General features: G+C 45.3%; 2 protein-coding genes across 7 annotated transcripts in view; one reads left to right on the plus strand and one right to left on the minus strand.

Annotated features, from left to right (window-relative positions):
- Positions 1 to 26,391, minus strand: part of LOC130608085 (cytochrome P450 2C8-like) — a 219,385-nt gene that overhangs the window by 127,356 nt on the left and 65,638 nt on the right. The window lies entirely within an intron of this gene.
- The window catches only part of TLL2 (tolloid like 2), a 93,995-nt gene that overhangs the window by 15,706 nt on the left and 51,898 nt on the right, over positions 1 to 26,391 (plus strand). For 5 of the 6 annotated variants that reach the window (XM_057425725.1, XM_057425721.1, XM_057425724.1 and 2 more), the window contains one exon: positions 18,422 to 18,532. The exons of the other annotated variant lie outside the window; for it this stretch is intronic. In XM_057425725.1, the coding sequence (XP_057281708.1) occupies positions 18,422 to 18,532 (111 nt within the window). The remainder of the gene's footprint in view (positions 1 to 18,421; positions 18,533 to 26,391) is intronic. 6 annotated transcript variants of the gene reach the window in all.

Here is a 26,391-nt window from a genome sequence, read left to right on the forward strand (position 1 = left end):
TGTTGGAAACCAGCAGCTCCTGGAGCAAATGCTGGAGCACTGACCCAGCACAAGTGTCCTTCTGCAATAAATGAGCCAATTCCCATTTTTGGTACCTTCCTTTTTTTCCAGGGGGGGCCGGTGACCCTACCTCCTGCTGATGTTCAGGCGTGCTTACGGCAAGACCTGGCATAAGGCTTTGGGAAACTGGGACTAGTTTCTAGTTTGCAGCTCTTTGGGCTGGAGTTTTTCCTGACATTGGTCTGCCTGGGGCTGTGGAGTGTTTTTAGAGCCTTAGCCAAAAGTGGGCTTTGCTGCCTCAGAGCAAGGCTAACACAGGGAGACCTTACTGGCACTGTTAAATCCTGGCAACTGCCTCGAAGCATCTCTCTCCACTTTCCCCTTTGCTCCCTGCTTTTGTCATACCACAACCTCCCACTTCAAAGATAGGCATGCTCCTGACACAAGACTGTTTGCTACCCAGAGGGTACAAACAACTTGTCAGGGGAATAAGCTGGCTTCATTCCAAAAGTAAAGACATTTCGTTAAGGCTGGGAAATGTCAAAATTGAAGTTTGCACCTTCAAAAGAGCCCTGCTTATGTGTTGTGAGGGTCACTAACACAATTGCATGATGCTGCTCCTTCGATAGATCCAGGAGTGGGGTGAAAGGGACTGGTGATGACCAAGATCCTTCCTTTTCTGTTGCAGAGCCAGAAAAGTGCACAATGAGCAAGGATGAAAAACGCCTCTGTCTTTTTTGATGTCTGTGGGCACCATGTCAAAGTGTGTGCCAGTGTTCTGCTACGTGGTCTTCAGTGAGCTGTGGCACCAGTCTTTCCAAGACTCCTTGCTACCTTTGTTGTTTTCTGGGTGTTTGACATGGGAGCATACAGATCACTTGCAAAAGCTTCAAGTACTTGCTGTTGCAGAGGAGGGGGTGGAGCTCTGATACAGGCAGAACTAGGTTAATGCACAGGGTTCATCTGGGGTGTTTCAGAGAGGGATGGACAGCTGAAGTAGTTACAGTAGATATTTTACGGTTATATATTTAATGCAACCTTGTGTGAATGTTTGTGAAAGTCTGGGATGAGTAACTCTGGGTAATGCTGTGTTTTCAGGGCAAAGCTGGAAAGGGAGGGATGGGCATACTTGAAGACCATCCACTGCCTAAGCAGGGCTGAACAGGTGCTCTCTAAGCCATCCATGTCCACTGATGTTGCAGTCGTGACCACTTAAGTCTGGCTGCTGCTGAGGAAATCAGTCTTCCCTCCCATATTTCTTTTCCCAGTATCAGTGAACTGTGGGAGCTGAGTGCAAAGAGAAACTGATCTAGTTGAGAACAAACTGGTTTTTACTGACTTGGTAGGACCAAGTTGGTTTTTACTGTGTTGCTTCTCAGTCCTGTGAATGCTTGTGGTAGCGCAGGAGAAACCATAGGAACAAGTGACTAGGAAGGAGGAAAGGGAGAAAACAGAGAAAACCAGCTGCCTCAGGGAGTGTAAACCAACAATTATGCAAGCTGTGTGAGTGCACAGTGAGATGGTGTTTCTGTTGTGCATGTGCTTGTCTCGTCATGCTGACTTGTCTGGACAGTCATAGCTGAGACCCTCCAGTTTCCATGAAGTTGTGGAGATTTTATGTATTAGTGATCAAATGTGGCTATAAAGCACTAAGAATGAGTTAGCAGTCTATGGAAGTGTGGAATGTAGACCGTATTTGCATACGCATGAAGCAGAAGCCTTGTCGAATGTCAGCTTCTTCTGGATGCTTTAAGCCAGTCTTGCTGCGTGACAGGACAGAGCTCAGTTAGACTGGACTTCCCTAGGAGGTGAAGGATTAACGGTGCCTCCTTCAAATTAACACTGTAGTGTTTTGCTGGCTCTTTGCACCTGCTGAAATGTGATACGATGCCAGATGCCATGAAGGGCCTTTAAATGGTAAACAGCTTCCACCTGAGATCCTCCTGACTTCAGAGCCTTTGATTCCAGCCTGGAGCTGGGTCTACTAACAATTATATTTTGTATGAATTCCACCACCTTGCCTTTGGAGATGGCAGTGTGTTGATTTTCTTTCTATAAGCAACCTCTAGTGCACTGATTTCTGTTCTTGAAAAGACTTGTGTGTTCTGCAGTGGTATCCCCAAAAGCTAAGGAGACAGACTATGATGGAGAGCCTTGGTATGTTCCTAGCACTCTCTAAGGTCAGCCTTCCACGACTGTAGCCTCATACTTGCATGTGCTTTGTACTTCCTGCAGAGTTCAGGGCATGAAATAACTCCTGTAATTTGGGAATTATGCAGCCACGGGAAGAGGCTGAACTGGAGAGGACCCTGCACTAACAGTGGAGGAAGCAGAGGTGGCTGCTGTTACCATGCTGAATCACACAGCATTTTCATTCAAACTGTTTAATGGGAGCCACATGAAGAGTGGCTTCTGCCTGCAGGTGCTTAGTGCCTACGGAAATCTGCAGCTGTCTGGATCGGTTATGTGCAAATCCGATGCCTCCACTTTATGCGTCGGAATTTATGAATGATGGAAACCATGTGAATCAATTGCATGAGCAATTTTTCATGTGCTTCACCCCACGTCAGATTCGAGGGGACTTTCCGTTAATTGTGTCTGTGGTCCCCAACAGCTTGCCCAAAGAGGGAGGGGATGCTCCTGGATGGCCACTAGGTGTAGGAGTAGGATAGTTTTGGTGAAAGTGAATCCCCTTGCCTTGGGCAATGAGAAACATCCCAGTGTGCAAGTGAGCATGGAGCTGAATGCACTCATATTCCACTTGATCCGACTGCCCTTTCTGTAGCATGACTGCCTTGTGAAGTGGCAAGGACTTGAAACCTTTCAGCCTCAAGAGAGGGATGGTCTGTCTAATGGAGGAGCACTGGGATGTGGAGCTGGAACATCCAGCTCTGCCTTGGATTCTGTGACAAAAATTGCTTCACTTCTTCAGGACAGGCTGAGAAACAGATCTTTTCGTGGTTCTTAGGGACATCTGTTTGGTGCCTGTTTTCAGCAAGCTTTGTCTAAAGAAATGAGGTGGGTTTTGCTGTGTGAGGCCTGTTTCAATAGGCATGGATCCTGCACTGTGCTTTCTTGGGGTGCAAGTAAAACATTCCATTATTGACAAGGAAAATAGGGCATCCACATACTTTCCCCTTTCCTCCTAATAGCCTCCCCTGCATTTCCAAATAGAGATACTTATTGTCTGCTTCTCTGACCAGATCTGTCTTTTGGAGAGCAATACCCCTGAGTGGAGGCCTTACCTGTCTATCTGCTCAGTCTTCCCATCTACCCAGATACAGACCATTAGTTTGGATGTGGTCTAACTGTAATATGGCAAACGCCCTGTTGCGAGGCTGGAACTGAGCAGAGAGCCATAATGGGTGCATTAAAAGTGAGATGCTTATTTCAGATGGATCAGAAAATGTTGAAACATGAAATTATAGCTTACATGGTGCCCCAGAGCTTCATTTGTGCTTTCAGGAGTTCTGACAGCTCCAGCCTGGTGCCCGATGGTAATGTCTGGATGAGGGCTGAGCAAAAAGCATGGCTGTCCTATGAATAAGTAACTTCTCTGCAACCAGCTAGTTGCACTGCTTGACCTGATAGATGGTAGTGAAACCTGGAACAGGTTGCCCAGAGAGGTGGTAGATGCCCCACCCCTAAAAACATTTCAGGTCAGGCTCGACAGGGCTCTGACCAACCAGGTCTAATTGAAGATGTTCCTGCTTACTGCGGGGGGTTGGACTAGATGACCTTTAAAGGTCCCTTCCAACCCAAACTACTCTATGATTCTATGATATTCTTCACATATTGGGGTGTTCATTACAGTCTTTTCCAAAGACTGCTCATTGTGGTCCACAAAGAGTGTTGCTGTGGTAGTACAGTCCTGGGAGGAGGCAGCGTTTGGCCTGGTCAGACACATCTGACTGCAGAAGGGACTGGGGAAGCACAGGCAGACCTGGGAACAAAGGAGCTGTTGCTCTGAGCTGCGTGATGAAACTTCTCTGTGTAAGCCAGACAATCTCTCCATTTATTTGCAAGTGGCATTTGGTCACAGTTTTTTGGCAACATATGGAAACTGTTTAAATTAGCTGTATGAGCCATACGTGAAACAGATGCATGTTCTTGAGCAGGCTTTTGTCATTGATGTTTGAGCAAGTGAATGGTGCAGCTGGCTTGCTTACGAAGTGGGGAGCATGTCCTCACCCAGATGTATTTAAGTGCTTGAAGTGAAACAGAGAACCAGAATGTTGAAGGATGTGTGTTGATAAAGACCAGCTTCTCATGGGCACCTACTATATAAATAAGATGAACGGCTGTAATGACACTTAACCCTTCACTGCTTTCCTGATTGCTCACTGCTGGTGCAGGATCATTAGTATAAACAGAAGACTGTAGGTCCATAGCTCTCCTGCTACTGTTTTTCACTTGTATGGTAGTGTATCAACACTAGTTTAAAGCTCTGCAGTCTGATCAGAGCACATTGCTACATCTTTCTGAGCAATTTTAGTAAATAGAGAGTAGTGAGGTCTTGTTGAAGAAAGCAGAACATTGTGATTGCTGTGGCTTTTGGGTGTGAATCTTGAGACCAATTCTACATAGGGAGAAATTGCACCTGAAGCTGATGCCTTTGTAACTGAAGCTGTGATTGCCTCTGAGCTTTAAGTCCTTGTGGAGCTTTCTTGACTGTGATGATTGTGTTGCTGCACAGTCTTAGATGCTCACAGTGGTGTGTATGGCTGGGACAATAAAAGATGGCCTTGAATATTGAGGGCATTGACTTTACATGTGCCAACTGCAATGGGATAGACCAGGGTGGGCGTTACTGAGACTGCAGTGATGGGTGCTGTAGATGTTTGGGTGGCTGAGTTTAGTGGATGTAGGACAGCAGCACTGAAAGACAAGAGCAGAGAATTTATGGCAGTATTGTTCAGAAAAGGGTGAGGAAGCAGTGAAAGCAGAGTGCTGGGAGCATTGCTGATAGGGCTGAGGAACGGAAGAGGTTTTGGGACATCAGAAGGAACCAATGAAGGGAAGGTCATGGCAGGATGTGTATTTCTCCTATGACGGCAGAACTGTAATTTGTATTCCGCACAGGGATGTCTGCTCGTATGTGGGTGTGCTGCTCACAGTCTTGTAATGCTCATCATCCTGAGGCAGACTTGAGTGTCTGCTGGGGAGGGCTGGCTGGGTGGACACTCTGCCCTGTGTCTCTAAAGGTGCAAATCCAGGGAGGTATTTCAACAGGCTGCTGACAAGGCTTATGAGCTGCAGAAGGGGAACAGAAGACCCTGTTTACTCTATACAAATGATGAGAAAAGGCAGTAATTGTTTTTCCAAACTTTCCTGTAGGAGTTTAAAAGAGGCAGGGAACGACCAGAGGGGCATGGAGTGGTTTACGGGACTGTAGTTGTCTCCCTGAACTAGGTGGCCTTGCAGAAGCCTGTGCTGTGGACTGTGTTGAGCTGAGCTAGCAGCACACTTCCCATCTGGAGCATTGCTGTATCCTGCAGGATTGTCCCCTTCTGGGAAGGCCACCTCTTTGGGTTACATGGCACTAGAGATTGGGTTTCGGTGACCCAGGTGAATTACTTGGCAAATGCCTATTTATGGGCAAGTTGGTGGTTTCCCTGGCAAGTTTCCCTGAGGTGCACAGTGCAGGTGTGAGTGCCCCTCCTGAGACACCAATGGGCTGAACCTTCCTTAGGCTTTTGAGCACCAGCGGCTGCCATGCAAGCACAGGTAGATCCTGAGCAGAGGGGATTCCAGTTACTGTAGTATCAAAGTCTTCAAGTGTAAAACCAAACTTAAAAGGTGAACTGGACAGCTGTTTGTAGTGACAAACACTGATAGTTTGGCTTATGGACAAAGCTGGGTGAAACCTCTCTCGGGATGTGCTTTGACCTCTTTTTGTTTTGTTTTGTTCAAAAGTTTCTTTGAACCATTTCTGCCTCCCTTGAGCCTTACCCGGAAGCATCCTTGCCACAGGCGTTACTCTGGTAAAGTTTTGCATGCTGTAGGGGGTGGAGCACTTCATTTTGCAAGGTTATTTTTAACTCCTAAATGCTTGTGGTGAGGCCAGTCCAGGATGGTGGCTGGATTCGTTGCGAGGAAGGGCTGTGCTCCGCTGTCAGGGTGAGCCCTTTCCACTCCTCCTGTTAGGGGTGCTGCTATAATTTTCTGGGTGTATTATTTTCCCTGAGGTATGTTTGTAAAGTTTGATTTTTAGAGGGAAGAGGAAGGAAAGGAGATAAAATCTGCTGGTCTCCTTTTGTTGTGTGTTCGGTTGTTGGTTTTGCTGTTGTGTTGTTTCTTTTAGTTGGGAGGGAAGAAACGCTTTTTCATATTTTGCCCCTTATTAATAAAACACAAATGCCATGTTTCAGACTGCATCATGGTTCAGCATGTCCCTGGGACACTGCTGGTGCCAGCCTGCTTCCTCCTTGGTTTCTCTTCTAAGCTTATCTTGCCTTCTGCTTTGCTGTATTGTGCTATAAGACACACTTGTCTGCTGTTTCATCTGCTATGACCTCCTGCTTTTCCTTGATGCTGTGATTGTGCACCTTGTGAGGGTTACAGTCCTGTGGAGTGCTGAGCCTTTCATTCCCTGGAGTGAGCTCAGTTGTCTGTGAAGGTCCTTACTGGTTTGCAGAGCAGGAATGTGGCATTTGCCTAGTTCCTGAGATCTCGTGCAAGGATGGCATGTTTTTTCTGTCTGTTCTGGTGGGACACCTATGCCTGCCTTAGGACACAAACCCCACTATAGTCCGGGGGTGCCTTTGGTCACAGCCCATGCCCCCACCATGCCACTCGGTGCCGCAGCCTCTCTGACTGTTAATCTCATTCTGATCTCTTCATTGTTGTGTTTTTGGCAACCCAAATTCCCCGCCCAGGCCTGAGAATTTAACATCAGAGCATTTGCATGACTGATCGGATTTGTCTCGCTTCTATGACGACATTGTTTCTATGGAAAATTAATGGATTCTCACGTTGTATTTTTAATGGTTGAAACCACTCCCCTGCCACCCTCCCATCCCCAAGCTCTCAGAGGGGAAGTCTGTAAACAGCTCAAATTATCTACCCTCTGTAAATAGCTCCCATTTCTTTCCTGCCTGCTGTCCATTCCTTTTTTCTCTTCCAACAGTACTGCAACACTCCTCTCCTGGTGTTGGCAGATAAAGAACAATAAGTAAAACAAGCTAAGTTTGCTTTCCTTGTCTGGCCCTTGAATAGATGTGATCTATTATGAACTACCCTCTCTCATCCAGGACCATGTGGTTTTAAATTGTCAGCTTTCCTTGAAGTTTGCTCCAAGCAGGCCTGGGTTGCTACCTTCCTTCTTTGAGGATGCAGCTAGTTAATGGTCCCGCTTCTGTTCATTTTTGCTATGACGCAATTTATTCTGTGGGTGGGCAGGTGACAGGCAGTGCCTGTCTGTTTGGGGTCACCTGTTCTTCTGCTGAAGTGCTTGGGGTGAGAACAGTGAGGTTTTGACACCTACTGTGTCAGACCACCTGAAGGAAGAGCACCCCTCCCCAGATGATACAATGAAATAAGGTGTAATGGTCACTTTGAATTGTGGTATGACTGCTGAAATGTCCTCAGTGGTGGGACAGTGCTTAGGTACTGAACTGTTCCAAATGAAGTTTAGGGTTAGTGCAGTTTTAGTCATAAATTTTCTTCTGTCATCTCTAAGGTTATTATTCCTCAACTTAGTTTTGAGGAATAAATACAGGGCGAGTCCTATGGTATCAGAATTACCTGAGGAGAAGGTCTGACCTGGATTTTCTCCTCCCAGAAGACTGAAGCTGGTGACTATAAGGCTCCTAAAGTGTCTCTTGTGGAATATCTGCTGAGGGGGATGTGATGTTTTAGGTCAGGATCTCCTAACCCATAGTACCAAGATAGCAGTGTTGAATAAGGACTTGAATGCCTGAGCCTGGTACCTCAGCCAGGAGGTCATGTTTGTGAGCAGAATAGGCTTTGCATTAGTGCTTTGGTAATTAAGATGCACTACTACAAATGGCAGGCAGAAAACTACAGGGACCCGAATGCTTAGTTACTTAGGACAGAAGTGTTGCCAATTCTTAAGGCAAAACTGCTGAAGGTACAGAGGTAAGGTGATTGCTGTGAATATTTGTGGTGGTGGGAGAAAGGGGAGCAGGAGAGAATCCACCCTGAGCTGGCAGAAGCTGGGCTGAAGCAATTGGCTGTGCAAAGTGTTACTTTTCTGGATGTGATTGTTGCTTGGGGCTTTGGATTATATTAGCGTGGAAAAAATGCCTCCAAGTGAATCATTGCTGGGCCAATAGGGAGGGAAAGAGGACTATAAAACAGGAAATCAATTTAATACTCAGTAGGTGTTTGCAGCGTGCTCACCCTTCCTTCAAATTGCCAAAGGAAAGATTAATTAAAGTTATATTGAGCAGCAGAAATGATGGAGGGTGTGTGATGGGGTTTGCATGGTACAGCTTTCTCCATAATTAATTGACAAAGGCATTCTTGGATTTCATTACCCAGAACCTTGCCATCTCCTGCTCTTAAAGGGCAGCTGAAGCACTGCTGGATTTCCGAGCCAGTGTTGCAGCCTTGCAGGTTGAGCTAAGAAGGATCACTTCATAGGCAGTTAGAGAAGGTGCTGCCTCTGTCAAGCAGTTCCACTGTGCTATCTGTGGGTTCTGTCATTTAAATTCAGACTACTGAATATGTAGTAAAGAATATGTCTTTATCTGCTTTTGGTTTTACTTCCTGATTCCCTCTTCTGAGGTTGAGAGGTGTATGCACTGCAAGGTACATACATACTGCAAGATGAAGGTGTTGGCAGGGCATAGAAATAGCTGGTGGCTGGGTCTCTCATCTCTGTTTGCTGCCTTTACTGTCAAATTTGAGCGAGGTGTGACAAAAGCTATAGGAGGAACAGCTTGTCTGGACCGCTTGCTAACTGTCAAACGGAGAGAATTGTATGTGTCTCCCATTTCACTAGGTCATGATCCAGATGCCATTTGTGTTCCTTCTGTACTTTTCATGAAAACATACAGCTGATCAGTGCTATCTTTGAGAGAGGCTTTTCCTGCTTGCACCAGCTGCTTTTTGGGGCTCTTGTGAATTACTTTCTCTCTCTGGGCCAGGCTTCGGAGACATCAGGACTTTGCCTTTGTGATGGAGTTTCAGAAGCCAGCTCCTGTAAGCTGAGATGCAGCTCAACCTGCCAGGTTCTACCTATGACTAGAGCATTTCCTCCCAGATTTTCCCTTGAAGACCTTTCCTTGGTTTGATGCCAGAGCTTCACTTAAATCTGTCTGAATATAAAGCTTTCTGCTCTTGTCCTTCTGAAAAGGAGCTGTGACAGTCCTCTCTACAGGTGTTTAAACACTTTATAGTGCAAAAGGGAATGTCTACATGCTATGTTGTTATAAGGGGAAAGCTCTGCTGTCTGCCCAGTGGTCCAAAGTCTGCCAGTCCTGGAAGCTTGTTTCCTCTGTTGATTTTGATAATAAATTACTAAACATGCTCACTACTTACTGGGAGATGTAAACCAGGATGAAGCTTTGGATTAATTGGATGCATCATCTCCAGTCTTTATTGGCAATATAAACACTATGGCCATACCTGACTTGTGTTCGTTGTGCATTATTGCTGTGATGGCTGACAGCACTTGCTGTGTTTTAAACCTAGCTGGCAACTGGGGTTGCTCACTCACCCTCTGCTGGGATGGGAATGAGAATCAGAAAAAGGTAAAATCTGTGGGTTGAGATAAGCACAGTTTAATAATAGAAATAAATTAAAATATAATAATAATAATTTTAATGAAAAGGAAAAGAGAGAAAGGAATAAAACCCAATAAAAAACCAAGTGATGCACTGTACAGTTGCTCACCACCCTCTGACTGATGCCCAGCCTGTCCCCAAGTAGCAGTTGGTCTCTCCTGGCCAATTCTCACTGCCGCATGCCTGGCAGAATTCAAGGCCAAGTTGGATGGAGCTTTGAGCAACCTGATCCAGTGGAAGGTGTCCCTGCCTCAACTAAGTGATCTTTAAGGTCCCTTCCAACCCTAACCATTCTATGGTTCTATGAAGTCCCTCCAGTTTATACACTGACCATGATGTGCTGCGGTATGGAATATCCTTTTGGCTAGTTTGGGTCTGCTGTCCTTGCTTTGCTCCCTCCCAGCTTCTTCTGCACCTCCTTGCTGGCAGAACATGGGACATTGAAATGTCCTCAAGTTAGAGTAAGCACCACTTAGCAACAGCTAAAACATCAGCGTGTTATCAGCATTCTTATACTAAATCCAAAATGCAGTACTTTGCCAGGTACTAGGAAGAAAATTAACTCCATCCTAGCTGAAACCAGGACACTCTTGGCTGTGGGATACTGCAGTAAATCAGTTCTTTGTTTAAAAAATATGTGTATGTGTAACAGTCTCTTGATGAAAAGCCAGCACTAGATGTTCCTAAAAATCAATTGTAATTGATTGGACTAAGAAGAGGAGAAGGTGATCACAGTTTATGCCGGGTTTGGTACTTCTTACACCTGTGAGGATGGAAGAAACAATGGTTGAGTTGTTTAAATTAGATGAAGCTGGCAAATCAAGGGTTTGGTTTTGGTTTTGTTTTTAGCAAGGATATCTTGCTAGGCTGTTAGCTTAAAGGGAAGATACCAGGTCTGTTCTGAGTCACTGTTGCCTTTTCTTCTACATGGCTCTGAACTTTGTGTAACTTGGAGAGCAAACAGACTTATGAATGCTAGCCCTATTTAAAAGCAATTTCTCTGCACACTTTTAAACAGGCTAGGAAGGTGTCAGTTGCTCAGCTTACGGATGTATGTAGCTAAACACAGAAAATGTGTGCTTTCTCATCATCACTGGATGCTCTACAGAGAGATTGTTGCTTCCTAGTCCACTACCTCAGTGCAGTAAAACGCGGTTTTTTTCCTGGCCTATCTTATGTGCAGACTGCTGCCTTAAACATTAAGCAATAGCAAATGGAGAGTTCTCCAGGTGAGGGTGGGATGGGGTGGTATCCAGTTGAGAGCTATACACCGGTGTAGAGGGAAGTAATGCTGAGCTGGTGAAATTGCACAGGAAGAATCTAACTTTGAAGTGGTGGCATGAGATGAGGGCATGCTGCCTGCACTTGGGAACAAGCTGGATCTAAAAGCCCTTCCTGGCTTGTGAGAAAAGAAGGTGTTGAAATTAGGCCCCCCTCCTCAGCAGGATGGAGCATCTGTGGCCATGGTGGAGTTTTACAGGAGCTGGGAAAGGTTCCTGTGACCCTCAGGCATCAGAAGGGGGTCAGGGCTGCCCGGGCAGGACAGCAAGAAGAGTTACAGAGCTTGGTTTCTCTTGTATAAGAGTGAGGTCTCCAAATGAATTTAACTGCCTGTGGGTTGGCTCTGTGCATGTCTATGTTGGGGAGAAGAGCTCAGACTACATCTGTGTGTCCATGATAGCCTCTTTCTAAAGTCTGTTTCCTGCCTACATGTAAAATGAGGCCAAGAGGCGCTCTGCAGACAGTGCAGAGCTTCAACAGAGAGCAAGTCAGAGATGCACAGCCAAAGCCCTATCTGGTATCGACATTGCCATGGGACATGCACTGTCAACTAGAGCAGAAAGCAGAGAGAGCAAAAATGTTACAAAGCTCACATAGCTCAATCTACTTTGCATAGAAACAGGAGGGGGTAACCCAGTCCCTTGGGTTTTGCACACCACATTACAGGGGAGTAGCATTCTAAACCCTAAGGTTAAGGTGTAAGATGTAAGGTGGTCTGAAGTATTGGGCAGCCGAGATCCCCCTGCAGTGCTCTCTTATGCAGAGGCAGGTGTTTAACCATTTAAGAGCCCATAGAGGGAGCTGCTTTGCTGCTTGTGGCACGGATTTCCAGTTCTGTGTGTTCGTATGTGCCCTTCTGCATTGCTCATCGTACCAGGAGTGGATTCATAGGTCACTGGACTGGAGTGACTCTTACATCAATGCAGAAAAGAGGAAGACCTTGAGTGAAGAAGAAACCAGCAGCAGTAATGAATATTAAAATTAGAAGATCTTTCTCCTATTTATGGCAGGCACTATAATCCATGCTATGGAATTGTTTGGTTCTTGTTTAAAATAATATGGCATTCAGCCAAGGGAGGACATTTATCATTCCTTAAAGGTGGTCATTGTGTAGCCTTACTTTGGACAAGCTCAAGCCCAAAGTATGTATTTGTTCCTGCATCTTCACCTTCTGGGCGAGGAAATTCACTGAACATAAATCAGATTTTATGGCCTAATTTGGTCTCCTGCAGGTAGCTTCCCAAGAGGTGCTAGAGGTGGGAGCACTACACAGGATAATTTAGGCAATTCTGGTTTCTGCAGAAGTCTGAACAGGGATACAGGCTGATTCCCAGCAGGTTTTGAAATATCTGTTGTGTTTAGAAGTGGACCATCTTCACAGACATTCCTTCCCAAACTGAGACTTGTTTCTGAAATGAAATGTGCTCCCTGAGCAGGGGAACTCCTGCCCACTGAAAATTGAATTGCTGAGTTCCCATTGCCAGGAAACCCTGCTGATGCCAGACACCAGCTCTGGCTCCAGACGCCCTTGCTGTGTGGAGGGGTTTAGCGGCAGAGCCTTCGAGCCAGTTTATCCCCCCCAGAGCTGGGCAGTAGAAAACTTCTGATCATTCCTACCGAGGAGAAAGAAACTGATCCAAAGGAAAACATAATGACTGAATGTGGTGGTCTTAATGCTTTTCTTTTATTCATTACTGCTGCTCGTTTCCCATCCCCCTTTGGCTTGAGGGTTCGATGCTCAGGATCTGGCCCCTGTTTCTAAAGTGTTGGTTTGGGATATTTTCTTTCTCTTCTTCCACTGGTTTCTGCCTTGTTTTGAGGTTTTCTCTCCCCTCTGACACAGTTGTTACTTAGCGCAAAGGAATGCGTTGATTTTTTTCCTCAAGGTATAAATCTTTCTTAGCATAGTTCAGAAAATTGTTCTGTTGGCTCCTGTGCCAGCAGGCGGTTCAGCAACAGCAGCAGTCCTGTCTTCATGTGAAGAAAAATGAAATACGGAGGTGCTGGGAATGCACTTTGATCTGTTGATTTATTTATTTATTGTTAGACTACAGAGTGTTAGGTGTAATGAAAGCGTGGCCAGCCCCAAAAATTAAATTTCCCAGTGCTCAAGCCTGTCAGGTTGGGAAGCATCAGCAAATGCTCAAAAATAACTTGGGTGTTTTTGCCAGTGTATGAATAGTCATATTATTGTTTGCCAGGAGGTGGCACTCATCATTGCCTACCTGTGTCTGCATATGCCCAGCGCTGCATATGCCCGCTGCTCATGCTGCTAAGGTGGGACATTGGTTTTCCCTTATGTCATTTGGATGTGGTACCAACTCTAGAGCAAGAGGAGCTGGTGCCCTAAGATCTTTCAGTAATGCAGATGGTGGAGAGCAGAGATATGAGTGGGCATGGACATTGTCCCTTACAAATACACATGTGATTGATCTCATGGGTAGGGTCAGAGTACATCCTTCAGCTGCACTGTAAGCCATAAACAACCAGTGTAGCTCATCAGCTGGGTGACACAGCTGAGTCTGTGTCAGGCAGACACAGGCTGGCCCCCTGGGTTGCCTGAAAGCGGCATCTGTTGATGCTCACAAAATTAGAAGTGCCAAGGTTAACTGTTGCAGGTGCTTCTGCCTTGGATATTTTGGGCTGGCATAAGTAGTCCTGAGGCATCCTTGCTTTGGACCCCAGCTAGCATCTACACACAGAGGTTGTGAACACTGGTGAAAACTAAGTTTGAGTTGTGAATATAGATGTAATGAGCCTGCAGCATTTACCTGGATTCACACTGCTATTTGGTTTCCATGCTCATTGCTGTGCCGCACTGTGGGAAACCTGCTGAGCAAGAGTAAAGTCCTTCCAGCAAAACTGTGTTAAAACTATGCTGGAAGAACTGAAATGAAGTCTGTCAGTGTGAGCTGTGCCAGATGGCTGCAAGTTCAGATGAGACCCTCGAGCTGATGACATACACTGTGTGGCTCCGGCCCTACAGAAAGAGCTCCTTTGGCTGAAGTTAGAAGGCACAGTCTTCAATCTAGGTTCAGATCCCATTCAGCATCTAAAACCTGCCATTTCTTAATAAAAGCTTCAGCTGGTGGAAGAATCTGTGTTTAAGGTTGGGTGGGATGGAGGGACCTCTCCTGGCAAGCAGGGTATTCCTGTTTCCAAAGCCTCTTTTTCTGTGAATCTCTGTCACAGCTGTCCTCATTGCTGCTAGAGGGAAAATTGCAGTGGTCTTCTGTAACTTCCAGAGGGTGACTGCTTTGCTGATCCCTGTCATCAGGGTATATCTATGGCCTATACTGATGCTCTGGTGCAGGAATGGGAGCTTCCTGGCAAGGGGTTGTGGCAGGTGGAAGTTTTCTTCCAGCTTGGTGGCTAGAGATCAGTTAGTTCAGACACAGACGTCTGGTGATGCTTCTCAAGCATGGAGTTATATTCTTCTGCCAAGGGGAGTATAACTTGTATAAACTCATGTACTCATATAAACTTAGAGCTGACTGCTGTGAGGGTGGAGGAAACCCATCCCCAGGTATTTGTCTTGCAGCGTTAGAGATCAGTCTGTTTTTAGCAAATCACAATATTGCATTTTGTTTTGAGATGTATTTTTAGGAACAACATTATTCAGCTTTCTGGCTGAATGCCGGAAGCTTTTCTTGGTGATTTTTTTTCCTCCTACTTGTTGTCTTTGGGAAATAAAAATAGAAAGAACAACAAGAATTTTGTGAAAAGGCCTGTACGAAACACACTTTTAACAGGAAAAGGGTATTTTAAACTGCTGTGAACCCTTCTGTACTGAGTTATTATAAGAGTCAGCAAAGTTATTTTTCTCCTCTGAAATCATGAAATCATACTGTGCTACTCAGAACTAGAGAAAGAAGAAAACACAAGCAGGGAATGGGAGAGGGGAACTGCTTCGGGGTGTTGAGGATAAAGGAGGTTGGAGATGATTTGTAGGGAAGAGCGATGAAGATTTTAAAGAAGACACTTTGGGCTGTCACATTGCTTTGGAGTGGAAGGCTGACAGAGAACCCCCCAGAGTTACTGTGGAAAAGTGGACTGAAAAGGCATTGCTGGGCTTGGACTCTGTGGTTGTGTGTGAAGCACTTGGAGAAACTGTTCAACCTGTTACCTGTCTAGAAAGAGAGGTTCTTCTTCCCCCGTGCCACCTGCCATACCTTCCAGGTACCTCTGTGCTCAGCATGCAATGTGGACACCAGCATGTGGACTGTTTTCCTGGGAGAGAAGTGTGCTGAAAATGGAGACAGCTTGCCAGGCTGCTTTTTTCATCTGAGTGGTGGACTTGTTTGATAAACATAGTTGTCCTTCCCCTTTGCCCCAACAGACAAATGCTGTCCGGCTGCATGTGCTGGGAGGTTGTGAGGTTAAACATTTGGGGTGTTTGGTGCAGGTAACTAGCCCAGGGTAGAAGCAAACTCTCTCACATTGACTCCATCCAACCCAGTAAGAGCTGCTCTGTTCTTTCTATCAAGAGCGATTAATGCATCTTCTTAAAGAAAAGCTGGCACGCTGTTGCACTGAGTGTTAAGAGTTTGCACCTGGCTGTATATTGCAGAGCTCTCTGCCAAGAAAATGCTGGTTTCCAAGTTTGTTAGCCTGCTGTTTGGAGATTTTAATGTTTTTTGTTTGTTTTTGTTTTCTTTTTTTTGGAAGTTCTCCCACATTAAATTAAAAAGGAGAACCTGGTAAAGGAAATCAGAAGGGATGCTTTGAGATGCTTCATTTGCCAGCAGTCCCTGAACTTGTGACCCTCTAAAATAAAGTACTTGGGCTTTCCTGTGGGACAGCTCCCTTGGGGTGGGAGCAAGCATCTTTCAGATCTTTCAGGCTTGTTTGCCTTTAGGAAGGAGCCTTTGACAGCACAGGAGAAGTTGTAGTGCAGCATTCTCAGCTGGGACTTCCAGTGAGGAAAGTTGTTCAGCTGGCTGGGGACTGTGATAAATCGTGGTTCCCCTGGAGCATGCTGGGACTGCAGAGAGCTGGAAATAAATGCTAGGGAAATTCAGCTTTTGTAGTGAGCCATCTTTCAGGATGATGTATGGCTTTGTAACAGAAAAAGATTCCTTTGCTAGGGCTGGGAGAAAGCTGCTGCCTTCCATTGGGAAGGAAAATGTAAGAAGTTTGTTGATGTAAATCCATGCTGCAGGCTTTCCCTGAAAGCTGTGCTTTGGCATGGGCTACCCTACCCTGAGAAACAATCTGTGTGGTACTAATGGAAAAGAGTCACTGGTAGCCCAAGGTGGTGGTAATTAGTTTTTGGAGTGAAATGAGACAGTAGGTTTGGCAGAGGGTAGGGACTGTACATTCAGTTAGCTAGTGTAGTAGTGACTTACCAAATGTGGCTGTGGAGGCAATCAGATGGCATGAGATGCTGTTTGCATCTCTGCCCCTTGGCTGCTACATTGTCCTGAGCAAGTAATTTCTCTGGACAGATAAAATGTCTTGTCTTCAAATTGCAGTCACAGGAGCCTATGCTCTGCTTTTTATCCTTGGACATTCCAAATCAGCTTGGGATGTTTTGGCCATGTTGATAGGCTTGTTAGCTGGTGGGGATCTGACAGTATTTTAGACTCTCCTCTCTTCTGTGTGAGGGCTTGGTTTGAATTGCTGAGAAGTAGGGGAGAGCCTGAGTTCTGTGTTTGTGTAGCAAACAGAAGCTCTTTCCTAGTTATAATTGATGTCAGTCTGTGGATAGGTTTGTCTGAACTAACTGTGTCATCTTCTGGAGCTGTTGCCATAGTTCTCTGGTCGGGGTTTTGGTAGCAAAGTTAAGGAGACGAAGACACAAAGCCAGAGCCAGCCTCCTTTGAGGCTTCCTTCCATCCCTCTGCGGTGGCCAGTTAACCAGAGGGAGACAGCTTTGCCCCAGTGAAAGGGAAAAACAGCTGAGTCGTGCTCTGCTCATGCCAGGGCTCTGGTGCTTGTAGCAGCTCTTGGCTGGGGCAGTGTATGGCAGCTGGGATGTGCCCAGTAGCAGGCAAAGACTTCCTGCTTTTCCCATGTCCCAGACATTGGCAAATGCTATTTTGCTGACTGAGGTGCTGAGATGCAAAATTGAGGAGACAAGTGCTGCAACAGAAGTAGTGCCATGTTGTATCAGAAAAAACTCTGAGTTAACCTTTAGCATTCAGTTGGTACAGATTTGATTGCAGGCTTCTGATATTCAGGCAAAGGTCCATATTTCATTTGGTCTTGGCAGTAAAAGTGAGATGATCAGTGATGCTGATCAAAGTATGTTCTGTAGAAATGAGATGTTTCTGCTCCCTAACCTCCCCAACCAAGCAATGTAGATGCTGTTGACTTAACAAGAGAAGAAGAAAAGGATTCCATCAAATCTGGTAACTGTTGCAGACAGCGAATCAGTGTTCCTCCTTGTATGACTTACTGAGTTCTCTTGAACTGTACCACTAATTTGCTCTGTTTCTTCTTATTTTTCATCAGCTTCTTGTGTGAGTTTGAGCAGCTCTGTTTGTAACCTGTTTGTTGTCTCTGAAAGATCTCTTCTGCTTGGTCAACTGCCTCATTGCCTGTGTTTATTTTGTTCAAATTCCCCAAATGGTAACTATATACTGTGTAGTGTCAACTTGGTCAGGATACTTCAGGGGTATCATTTTGTCCACTCAGATGATTTCCATTCTCTCTGAGCTGTCAATGTTGAGTTATCAGTTTGTTTACCTTGTTGTTATGGCTTCTGCCTGAAACTCAAAGATTTTTACAAAACTAAATACTCCGCAAACTTAAACCTGGGTAACTGATCCACAAGGGAACAAATAACTCGTGTTCCTCCACCAAAGTGGAAACGGTAGGCTGGCTCTCAGCTTGGATTTAGACCACTCCGGTGCGTGTGAGCGGTAACACCTTGTAAGAGGTCCTGCAGGCTGACAACTGTAGCCTTTAGATACAAGCTGCTGAGCTTGAGTGCTTCACCACTGTCCTCCTGTCTTGTGCAAATTATTAGCCTGGGGATGGTGCTGATGCAACGTCTCAGTCAGGATCTGTGCCACAACTTAGCTAGCTCCTTCACACTAGGAGCTATCTAGGGAAATGCCACTGATTGTGCCTCTTGTAGGCTTGAATGAAGAGTGAATACCACCACCACCTCAGTGCCTAGTTGAGAGCCAGACCTAGAATGAGTAACATGAGAATCCCAACTAATCATCTTCTTCTGGGGCATCTGCACAGTGGCTAAATTTAAATGCTGTCACCTGGTCTCCACTGATGTTCACTCTGTCTGTACTTTTAAATAGCTCCTGTATACTACCCTTTTCCTGGTCCAGGGAGTAATTGCCTTTTTGGTATGATACAGGCCACAGAGCAATTGTACTTTCCTTTCAAAATAAAAACTAAACTAATTGCAGTTTGTTTCTCTCCAGCTGCCTTTTGGGGAGATATCGCTTTAGATGAAGATGATCTGAAGCTGTTTCAAATAGACAGAACAGTTGACTTAACAAAGCACTCAGATGGCAACGCAAGACACACTTCAGGTAAGGGCAGCCCTGGGATGGTGCCTTCTTTCCCCTGGTTTTGTCCTTAGGGAGGAAGGACTTCTCCCTCACTTGTGACACTTGTTCCCATAACCAGGGCAGAGCTTAGTTATGTGACTGGGGCTGGCATCCAAGTATGAGCTTTGTTAAACAAACTCCAAGTCATAGTTTGGTGTATCCAAATCCTATCTTGTTTGAGGGAGGAGATTTTAAAATTTTCAGCACAGGTCTTTTCCTGTGAGGAACTTCCTTTCTGCGAACTTGGAAGGAAATGTGTTTGAAGTTGGGCCACTCAGTTTAGAATTAGCTTTGATTCTTACTGTCCTCCTCCCTTTCTTGCTATGTATGACCTTAATGGAATAATGCCTTTTTTTTCAGCTGTCTATCTAGATAAAACTCACTGCAGTCTTGTATACAGACTACCCTTGAAGTGATGTTATAATTGAAATAGGCTAACAGTTGTTTCTATTTCCTATAAAGCCAATAGATGTTGCCCCTGTACGTGGCTTTTATGTCTACTCAGTCTTGTGCAGGAACAGAGCTGTTTCTTGACTCAGGAGCTCTGACTGGACTACCACCTTTAGCAGCCTGAAATGCTTTTCAGTGGGTTTGGAGGGTTTGGAAGGCTCACTGCAGTATTGTTGCCTCCACTTTATGCTGCAAAAGAGAAATTGTTGGAAGTCTGAGCTCTGAGAGATACCAGAGGGACTGGAGACAGAGAAGGTCAGGACAAAATTCTTTTCTCTCTCTGCTGGTGCACTCTTAGGTTAGCAATTAGGGTGATAGGTTTGATAGAAGCAGAAATCACTGAAATGATATTCACCTGCCCCTCGAGCATCTCAGCAAATTATACAATAAATATTGCATAATTTGTAAGGACTCGTGGCTGCATCTGTATCCCTGTGACTGCCTGGCTTTGGTTTCAGATCATCTAATCACTGTGTAGGTCCTGTTCTGAGGATCAGTGCTCCAGCTTTCTGTTGGGATGAGAGTGAAAGATGACATATCCAACACAGAGGCATGCTTTTGATGTTGATGTAACTGATTAAACTCATGCTGGTGCTGAAATTCTGGGCAGAGGAGGGGTATTCACTTCCTCAGATTATGGATTGCTTCCTGGAAATGCTGTTATCCCACATTGTCATGTCACTTAACCCATTCATATAATGTTTTGGGCTGTAGCGCATTCTCAGGTCATAGTTAAGAGTAGGTTGCCTTTAGAGCAAAAGGTAAATCAGAAGATGAGGGCTAAAAATGTGGGTCAGGCAGCATTAATCTCTTCCATATCAGTTGACAGTTCCTGAAGTTAGATGAGGAGACTACTGGGGAAGGAAAGCCAGACAGTGTTTGACTGTGTTGTTTTGCTCTGATAGCTTTTTCGGTTGCCATATCTAACACATTTCTTTCAGTTGGCACTGGTGCCAGACCACTGTCTGCAAATGGACTGAGTTTTGTAACCCACATCTATATCACATACTGCAGGCACTGGTCTCTTAGATCCATGACTCATGCTGTGCAGTTACGCTACTCTCTGCCTGGCACCTTTTACTGAGGCAAAGCTGGAACATCGTAAGATGCTTTGCATCAGGTTAATGGTGGTGTCACGTCACTCACTTGGCCCTGTCCTCATCTATGGCTTCATTTGTCCTCCTGGTTTTCAGCCCCTGGAGCTACAAGCTGACAAGTGGGCAGCTCCCGTGACTGCCATGCTTTGTGTGGAGCATGCACAGTGTTCACCTGCCCTGTGAGGGGGGCTCTCTGCAGGAGCAGGGAGGGTTGATTCTTCTCTTGCAGGGCTTGCCTGACACTCACGTGAATTGTAAAAGGGTGGTCTACTTCAGCATGGTAGGGATTGAGACCCATTCTTCCCTGGGAGAAAGTTCTGCTCTCTGCTTTTTTTATTTCCAATGGGAAGAATGCAGCCTCTGTACAGAAAGAGCCTAAAACCTTTTATGAATGGGACCCCTTGAATTATAACATTTCAGAGTTTCCTAAAGCTGTTAATCGGATTATTTGTATAGTGGAGGAAGTACTTAATATGTATATACAGGCATACAGGCTCTTCATATCTAGGAGCTGCAGTTCTGAGCACGCTATTAGGCCAGGCATTCTTCTTCTCCTGTGTTGTTTCCTTGTCCCCAGAAAATGCTGTTTGGGTGGAGGGAGGGGTGAAAATTGTGCCATTTTGCATTGTTGGGCTGTTTATAGACATATACCCTATTAGCTTGTGGGGAGCATCTGCAGCTGGCAGACTCTGGAGGAAGAATGAGACTCCTATGCGCTTATGGGTGACAGGGGACATGGTTCTTTACTGGATCCAACTGAAGATGGTATGTTTTAGTAAAAGCTCTACCTTGGCTGGTGAGGGCTGAGACTATCAAATGTTTTAAGCTTTCCCCTTCTTTACCTGCTTCTAGGCTTTGTCTAGAAAGATGGCTACGCCCATCTCTAGGCCCTTGAGAGAGAGGCAGGGAATGTGATCTGAGGACAGTCTGGATTCTGCCACAAATTTCTATGCTGAGTTTAGTTTCACAGCATGAATGTGCTCCAGGCTTGTTTTCTGCATTAATTTCCTGCTTGCAGAAATGCCATAGATGCTATTCAGACCCTCAAAATCTGTGAGCCTGCTTGAGAGTGGGATGCCTCATAGCTTAGTGTTTCCAAGCATCTTCTCAGCAGATTTTGGAGCTACTGTTTTTTTTTTCCTGATATCTGAGGCCTAAAGGAATGGACCAAATAGCATGTACAGCCAGTAAAGGATGATTGTTAAAATAAAAGCATTTAAAACATTGAAGTTAGCTACCTCCCAGTCTCTGCTTCTGTGGGATCAAGTTTGGATGTCATGTTTACTATGAAAATCTGTTGTTCTCATGCAGTGGTGTTGAAGTGGATACACTTAGGATTTGGCTCTGTAGAGATATGGCAATGGTTCAAGACATAATGAGAAGAACATGGTACCTGGAGATCTGCCAGTGAGCGCTATCCTCAGCAAGCCCAAGCTTTACCAATGCCTAATCACTTTGATGAAAGATTTTTTTCAAAGAGCTCACAGTTTTGAAAAGTTTCCCATAGATTTTTTCTTTAAGTTTAGTGAGCACACTTGCTTTTACAATGCAATTTTAGCTTAGAAGAAACCTGAGTCGAAGCTTTAAGGATTTCTCTGCTGCTGAGAGCCCACAGATGGCTTCGAAATAGGAAACAAGAAGATCCACAGGCTGTGAAACTGCACAGTGTCACCTCTCTTTTGGACCCAATTGAGTCCACTGGTGCAAGGTGATTTGCTTTATTGCTTTCTACTGAAGCATTAGCTGTAAAGGAAGAAGACCTTTTCTCTTCTTGCTATGCCTGTGGAAAGAATGTGCCTATTTAATTCAAATGGGTTTAATTTAAATCTTTTCAGGCAACTTAGGGATTAAGAGGACTTTTCTGATATATTACCCCTTTTCCTGATTTTTGTATCATGGAGGCAGCTTCTAGTCCTGAAAGGCACTTCTGTGAGTGAGAAAGGCAAGTTTATCTTTTCTGGGTTTGGCACCAGCAGACCAGAAGACACATGGCAGTCTGGCTGCCCTCACCAGTGCCATGCTGTGCTGGACTTGCTGCTGAGGCACTGACTCTGCATCCCACTGCTGCCAAGAATGCTTTTCAAGAACAGTCAAAACAGGTTCTCTTTGCCTCTGATCCTGAGAGGTTTTTTCAGCTTATGGCTTGAGGAACTTCATGAGGCTTTCACACTACCACAAATGAGCAGCAGGGAGGATTCACAGAGCATCTTTGCTAGCTAAAGTAATACTTCACATAACAGTGAAGCTGGGATGGGAGTATATTTGATCCCAGCATGTCTAGTGAAATCAGAGGGGAGACAGCGGCTGCTGTGAATGGCTGAAGGCTCTGACAGCAAATTTGTGTATATTATTCTCTGGCAAACAAACTAGGCAGGAGTCCTGCATTAAACCTTCTCTTAATAAGAGCAGGGAGTTGGTTTGTTGGCACACAGTAGCTCTGCTGTTTCTGAGCATGCTGTGAAAATGCAGGCAGCCAGATGCTTCACCAGGTCTGCATGAGGCCCACATCTGCAGCAGGCTGCTTTGCCTTATCTTGCTTTGGAATGCCCCTGGTCGCTTTTCCTGTTTCAGGACTGGTTCATAACTTTTTTTTGTAGCAACCCAGAAATCACAGGTTTCAGTCCAATGTGCATAAACTGCTTTGGAGCATGGAGGCAAACCTTGAAGGAATCTGAAAAGGAGCAGAAGAATGTGCGTTCCTGTGTAAGTGCACACATGAAAGACTGTATGGTGCAGCGGGGATCACTGCTGTGCTTTTCAAGTTACATAGCAACTTTTAATTCACCTAAGGTGGGCTGTCAGACCCAAAACATGTTTCTCTCCTCCCTGGTTGATTTTCATGTGAGCTGGAATTGCTTGCAGGACAGGTTGCTGGCGTGCAGCTCTCCTGCTAAGAGTTGTGCTGTTTAGCCTCAGGATGGAGAATAAGACATCTCCCTAAGGTACTGGAATAAGAAATCTCCCTAAGGTGCTGGAAGCAGTCTCAAGCGGGGCTTCTGCTGCTTCACTTTGTGAGGGGTTGCTCAGTCTAGGGTCTGTGGCCGCTAATAGTGCTGCACATTACTTCCTTTTTTGATGCTACTGCCATATTTCTAGTGAAATTTAGGTTAGCGCAAAATGCACCTCTAGAAGAATGAAAAATCCAGGGATTTGGGACCATGACTATCTGAAATACCAGAGAAGATGTGATTTATGAATTTGAAGGAGAGACTGTTAAATTTCAGCTGACATGCATGCCAACTACAGAGCTGTTTTTTTTCCCTCTAACTCATGTTTGGTGCTCTCCTGTAGTGGCACTTGGCTAAGGGTAGAAGGGGTGGACTTAAGCATTAGTGGATTCAGGGCTGCCTAGGGCCTAACCTTCCGTTAATTTAGACTTAGAGCAAATCTATGGGTTGTGCTAACTTAATGTAAGTTGTATTGGTTGTAATTGCCCAGGAACAATGCAAATAACTATGTATGTGCTGTAACATAACCCACATCTGTGAACTCTCTACAGGGGTCTGCACTTCCACTGGGAAATCTTTAGTGAAGGTTGCTTCCTCTTATGTGGGTAGAGGAATATCTCTGTTCCAAGAGACCTGTCTGAGGGCTCTGTCCATCTGTTTGCGTACCTTCTTTCAGTTTTCCATAACACGTGATGTGCACTCCAGGGATGTCTCTTTTCAGTCCATGCAGCCTCTTAACAGGAAGAGGAGCCTCAGCCCCCTCTGTAGGTGCCAAGTGCCTGATGCTTGGCCTGACGCTGAGGTTTGTTTAGCTGTGCCAAATGATTTTCCTGTGACTAGCCCCAGTGTTTATCTTTTGAATCCATTCAGTCAGGACTTTTCCCAGAGCAGACAACCATGAAATGAATTTCCTACAGTTCTGTAGTTTGCTAAGGCAAGGCAGAAGCTCCTCTTTGGAAGAACTGGGTAAGTCCTCTATGACTGAGGGTGCTCTTATTCACACTGTTTTTCTAAGTTACCCCCTTTCCCAGTTCCACATTTTTGTGCAGTAAGACAGTGATCCTCTCTTTGCAGAAAACCAAATATTGTGTTTTTGCCATTCCAGCCCAGTCTTGCAACCCTATTGCAAGCTTCTCAGACCTGCCTGACTTCTCCATCATAAAGATAACTGTCTACAAAGCCCATGACGCTTGACTATTGCTGATCAATCTTCTAATTCCCATTGCTAGCAAATGCTAATCTTCAGGGTTGATATTTTCTTTTTTGATTCCCGAGTGCCAACTTGAAGTCCATTTTGGAAAACGTTGAGAGGTATTTTTCTCTTATTGCTGACCTTAGCAATGCCATTTTGCTAATTACAGGAATAGAATCTGCCAGTCTGGTGCCTGACAGTAGGAAAGGAGAGAAGGTGATCAAGTAAATGTGCCAAAACATGTCTATATGTGCAGAGAGGACAGATCTCCCTTGCAGTGCTGGAGAAGTGGTCCTGCGTCAGGGTAGCATGGCTGTCAGGAGCAGGGAAGTTGGTTTGTTAGGCATGTCTGCTTGTTCTAAGCTTGCCACTGGATTGATGTGTCAATGGACAGTGCCTGTGGGGCGATTGCAAGACACATATGCTGGTCCATCCACTGAGCTGCGGCTCAGTTCACAGGCACAGATTCTGCTCTCGAGGGCTTTGCATCTCACACTTCCAAAAGCACAGCACAGGCCAGCTTTGTGGTTTTGGCTGGGCTGTTTTGCCCTTTCCACATGGCTTGCTTCCAATAAGGAAGAATGCCCCCAGCTGTTCAGTGTGGGGGCACAAGAGAAATGCAGAGCAGCAGCTTATTTCTTTGCTCCTGCCCTTGTATGTGCAAGTTATTCATCCGATTTCCTCTGTGTTGCACGTTCACCTCTTCTGCTTTAGAGGGTCCTGCTCATTCTTGGGCTGTCCAACAGCCCCTTCCCCCTTGTCCAGACAGTTGTATTCTCCTCCATCAGGTGGCAGTTTCACCTTGCCCACTGCCCAGAGAGGGTTTGGTGTGTTTGGTAAATTTTGCCTTCCTATGTTCACCAAAGAGAGTTTCTTCTTTTCCTTACATACCCCCTCAGACTTATCCCTTAGGAAGTACCCATGGAGAGCTGTCTCATGTGCTGACAAGTGCTGTCTTGCTCTTATATCTGCTTCTCAGTGTTGTTTTTGTTACTACTTTCGCTGAGTTTTGTACAGTCCCTATGTAACCTTGAAGTATGATGCAGGAGAGGGTGGTCCTTGAGTGCTAGATAATGTTGAGTTAACATCAGATGTTAATGGAGCGCTGTCCACTGCCTCCATAGGCAGTAAGGTACTGCTTGTGATATGCCTGACTAGCAACAAGAGGTTCTACAGATTTTACTCCACCTGTTCCACCAAAAGGTATGCAGGCTCCCATTTTCTTTGGATGAGAGTCTTTCCAGTATGATACATTGCTTAAAAACCAGTTGAGACCAGTGGGGCTTGCAGTGTTCCTTCACATACTAGGCTGTGGTGTTCCAAACTCGGCTTGTGACAAGCAGAGAAACGCTTCACTCATCACAAGTAAATTCTGTGTCTTCTTTCATCTTTGCTTGTGATAAAGATCGTGTAGGGCAGGGTAAAGAGAGTCCCAACCAATAGGTGAAGATACCACCTGGCCCTTGTCAGAGCACAGCCTGGATGACAAAGCCCTGCATTCCCCGTGGAGTAGGATGTACTTTTCCCTCTTGTCCAGGTTCCCGATGGCAGCTGGTCACATGGAGCACAAAGCTTGTTTTGTAAACACACTGTTCCCTGAAATCAAGGTTTCTGGATGCTGGCTTCCCACTTGTCAAAATGAGTGGTTTTATTTCTGCTGTGCAGAAACGTGCAGTCCACATGCAGCCTTACATAGCTTTTCTTTCAGTGATTTTATGAGCTCTGCAATATAACTCAAATTAATCCACACAAGCAGTAAAGCTTTCTCCATTGTAAGGAAAATCCCCAGCTATTTCAAACTCTGCCACTTATTCATTCTGAGTGGAAACTTTGGTTGTGTTTATCCTGTGAGTCCAATTCATATGCTTCCTTCAGAAATCAGCCAGGAAGGCAGAAACACTGTATCACTCTTGTCAAATGATGCACATCAGAAATTAATCTGCTTGGATTTTGTTAATGAGCAATTAACTTTCTTTAAGTACCCAAAGAGACATCTGCAGAAATTATGTATGATGCCATGTTTGAAGCTGCTTCAAAACAGTCTGTTTCTTTAGCTCCTTCCTATTCAAAATAGTGCCTCCGTTAGCTTTGGGCATAGCTGCAGCCTTGGGCACAGTGTTGCTGCATGGACAATGCTGAATCTCTGCTGCTCTC

The sequence above is a fragment of the Pezoporus wallicus genome, unplaced genomic scaffold (assembly GCF_028554395.1).
Source record: "Pezoporus wallicus isolate ANWC-B61680 ecotype Strahan unplaced genomic scaffold, APGP_CSIRO_Pwel_v1 contig_7892, whole genome shotgun sequence".
Lineage (NCBI taxonomy): Eukaryota > Metazoa > Chordata > Aves > Psittaciformes > Psittacidae > Pezoporus > Pezoporus wallicus.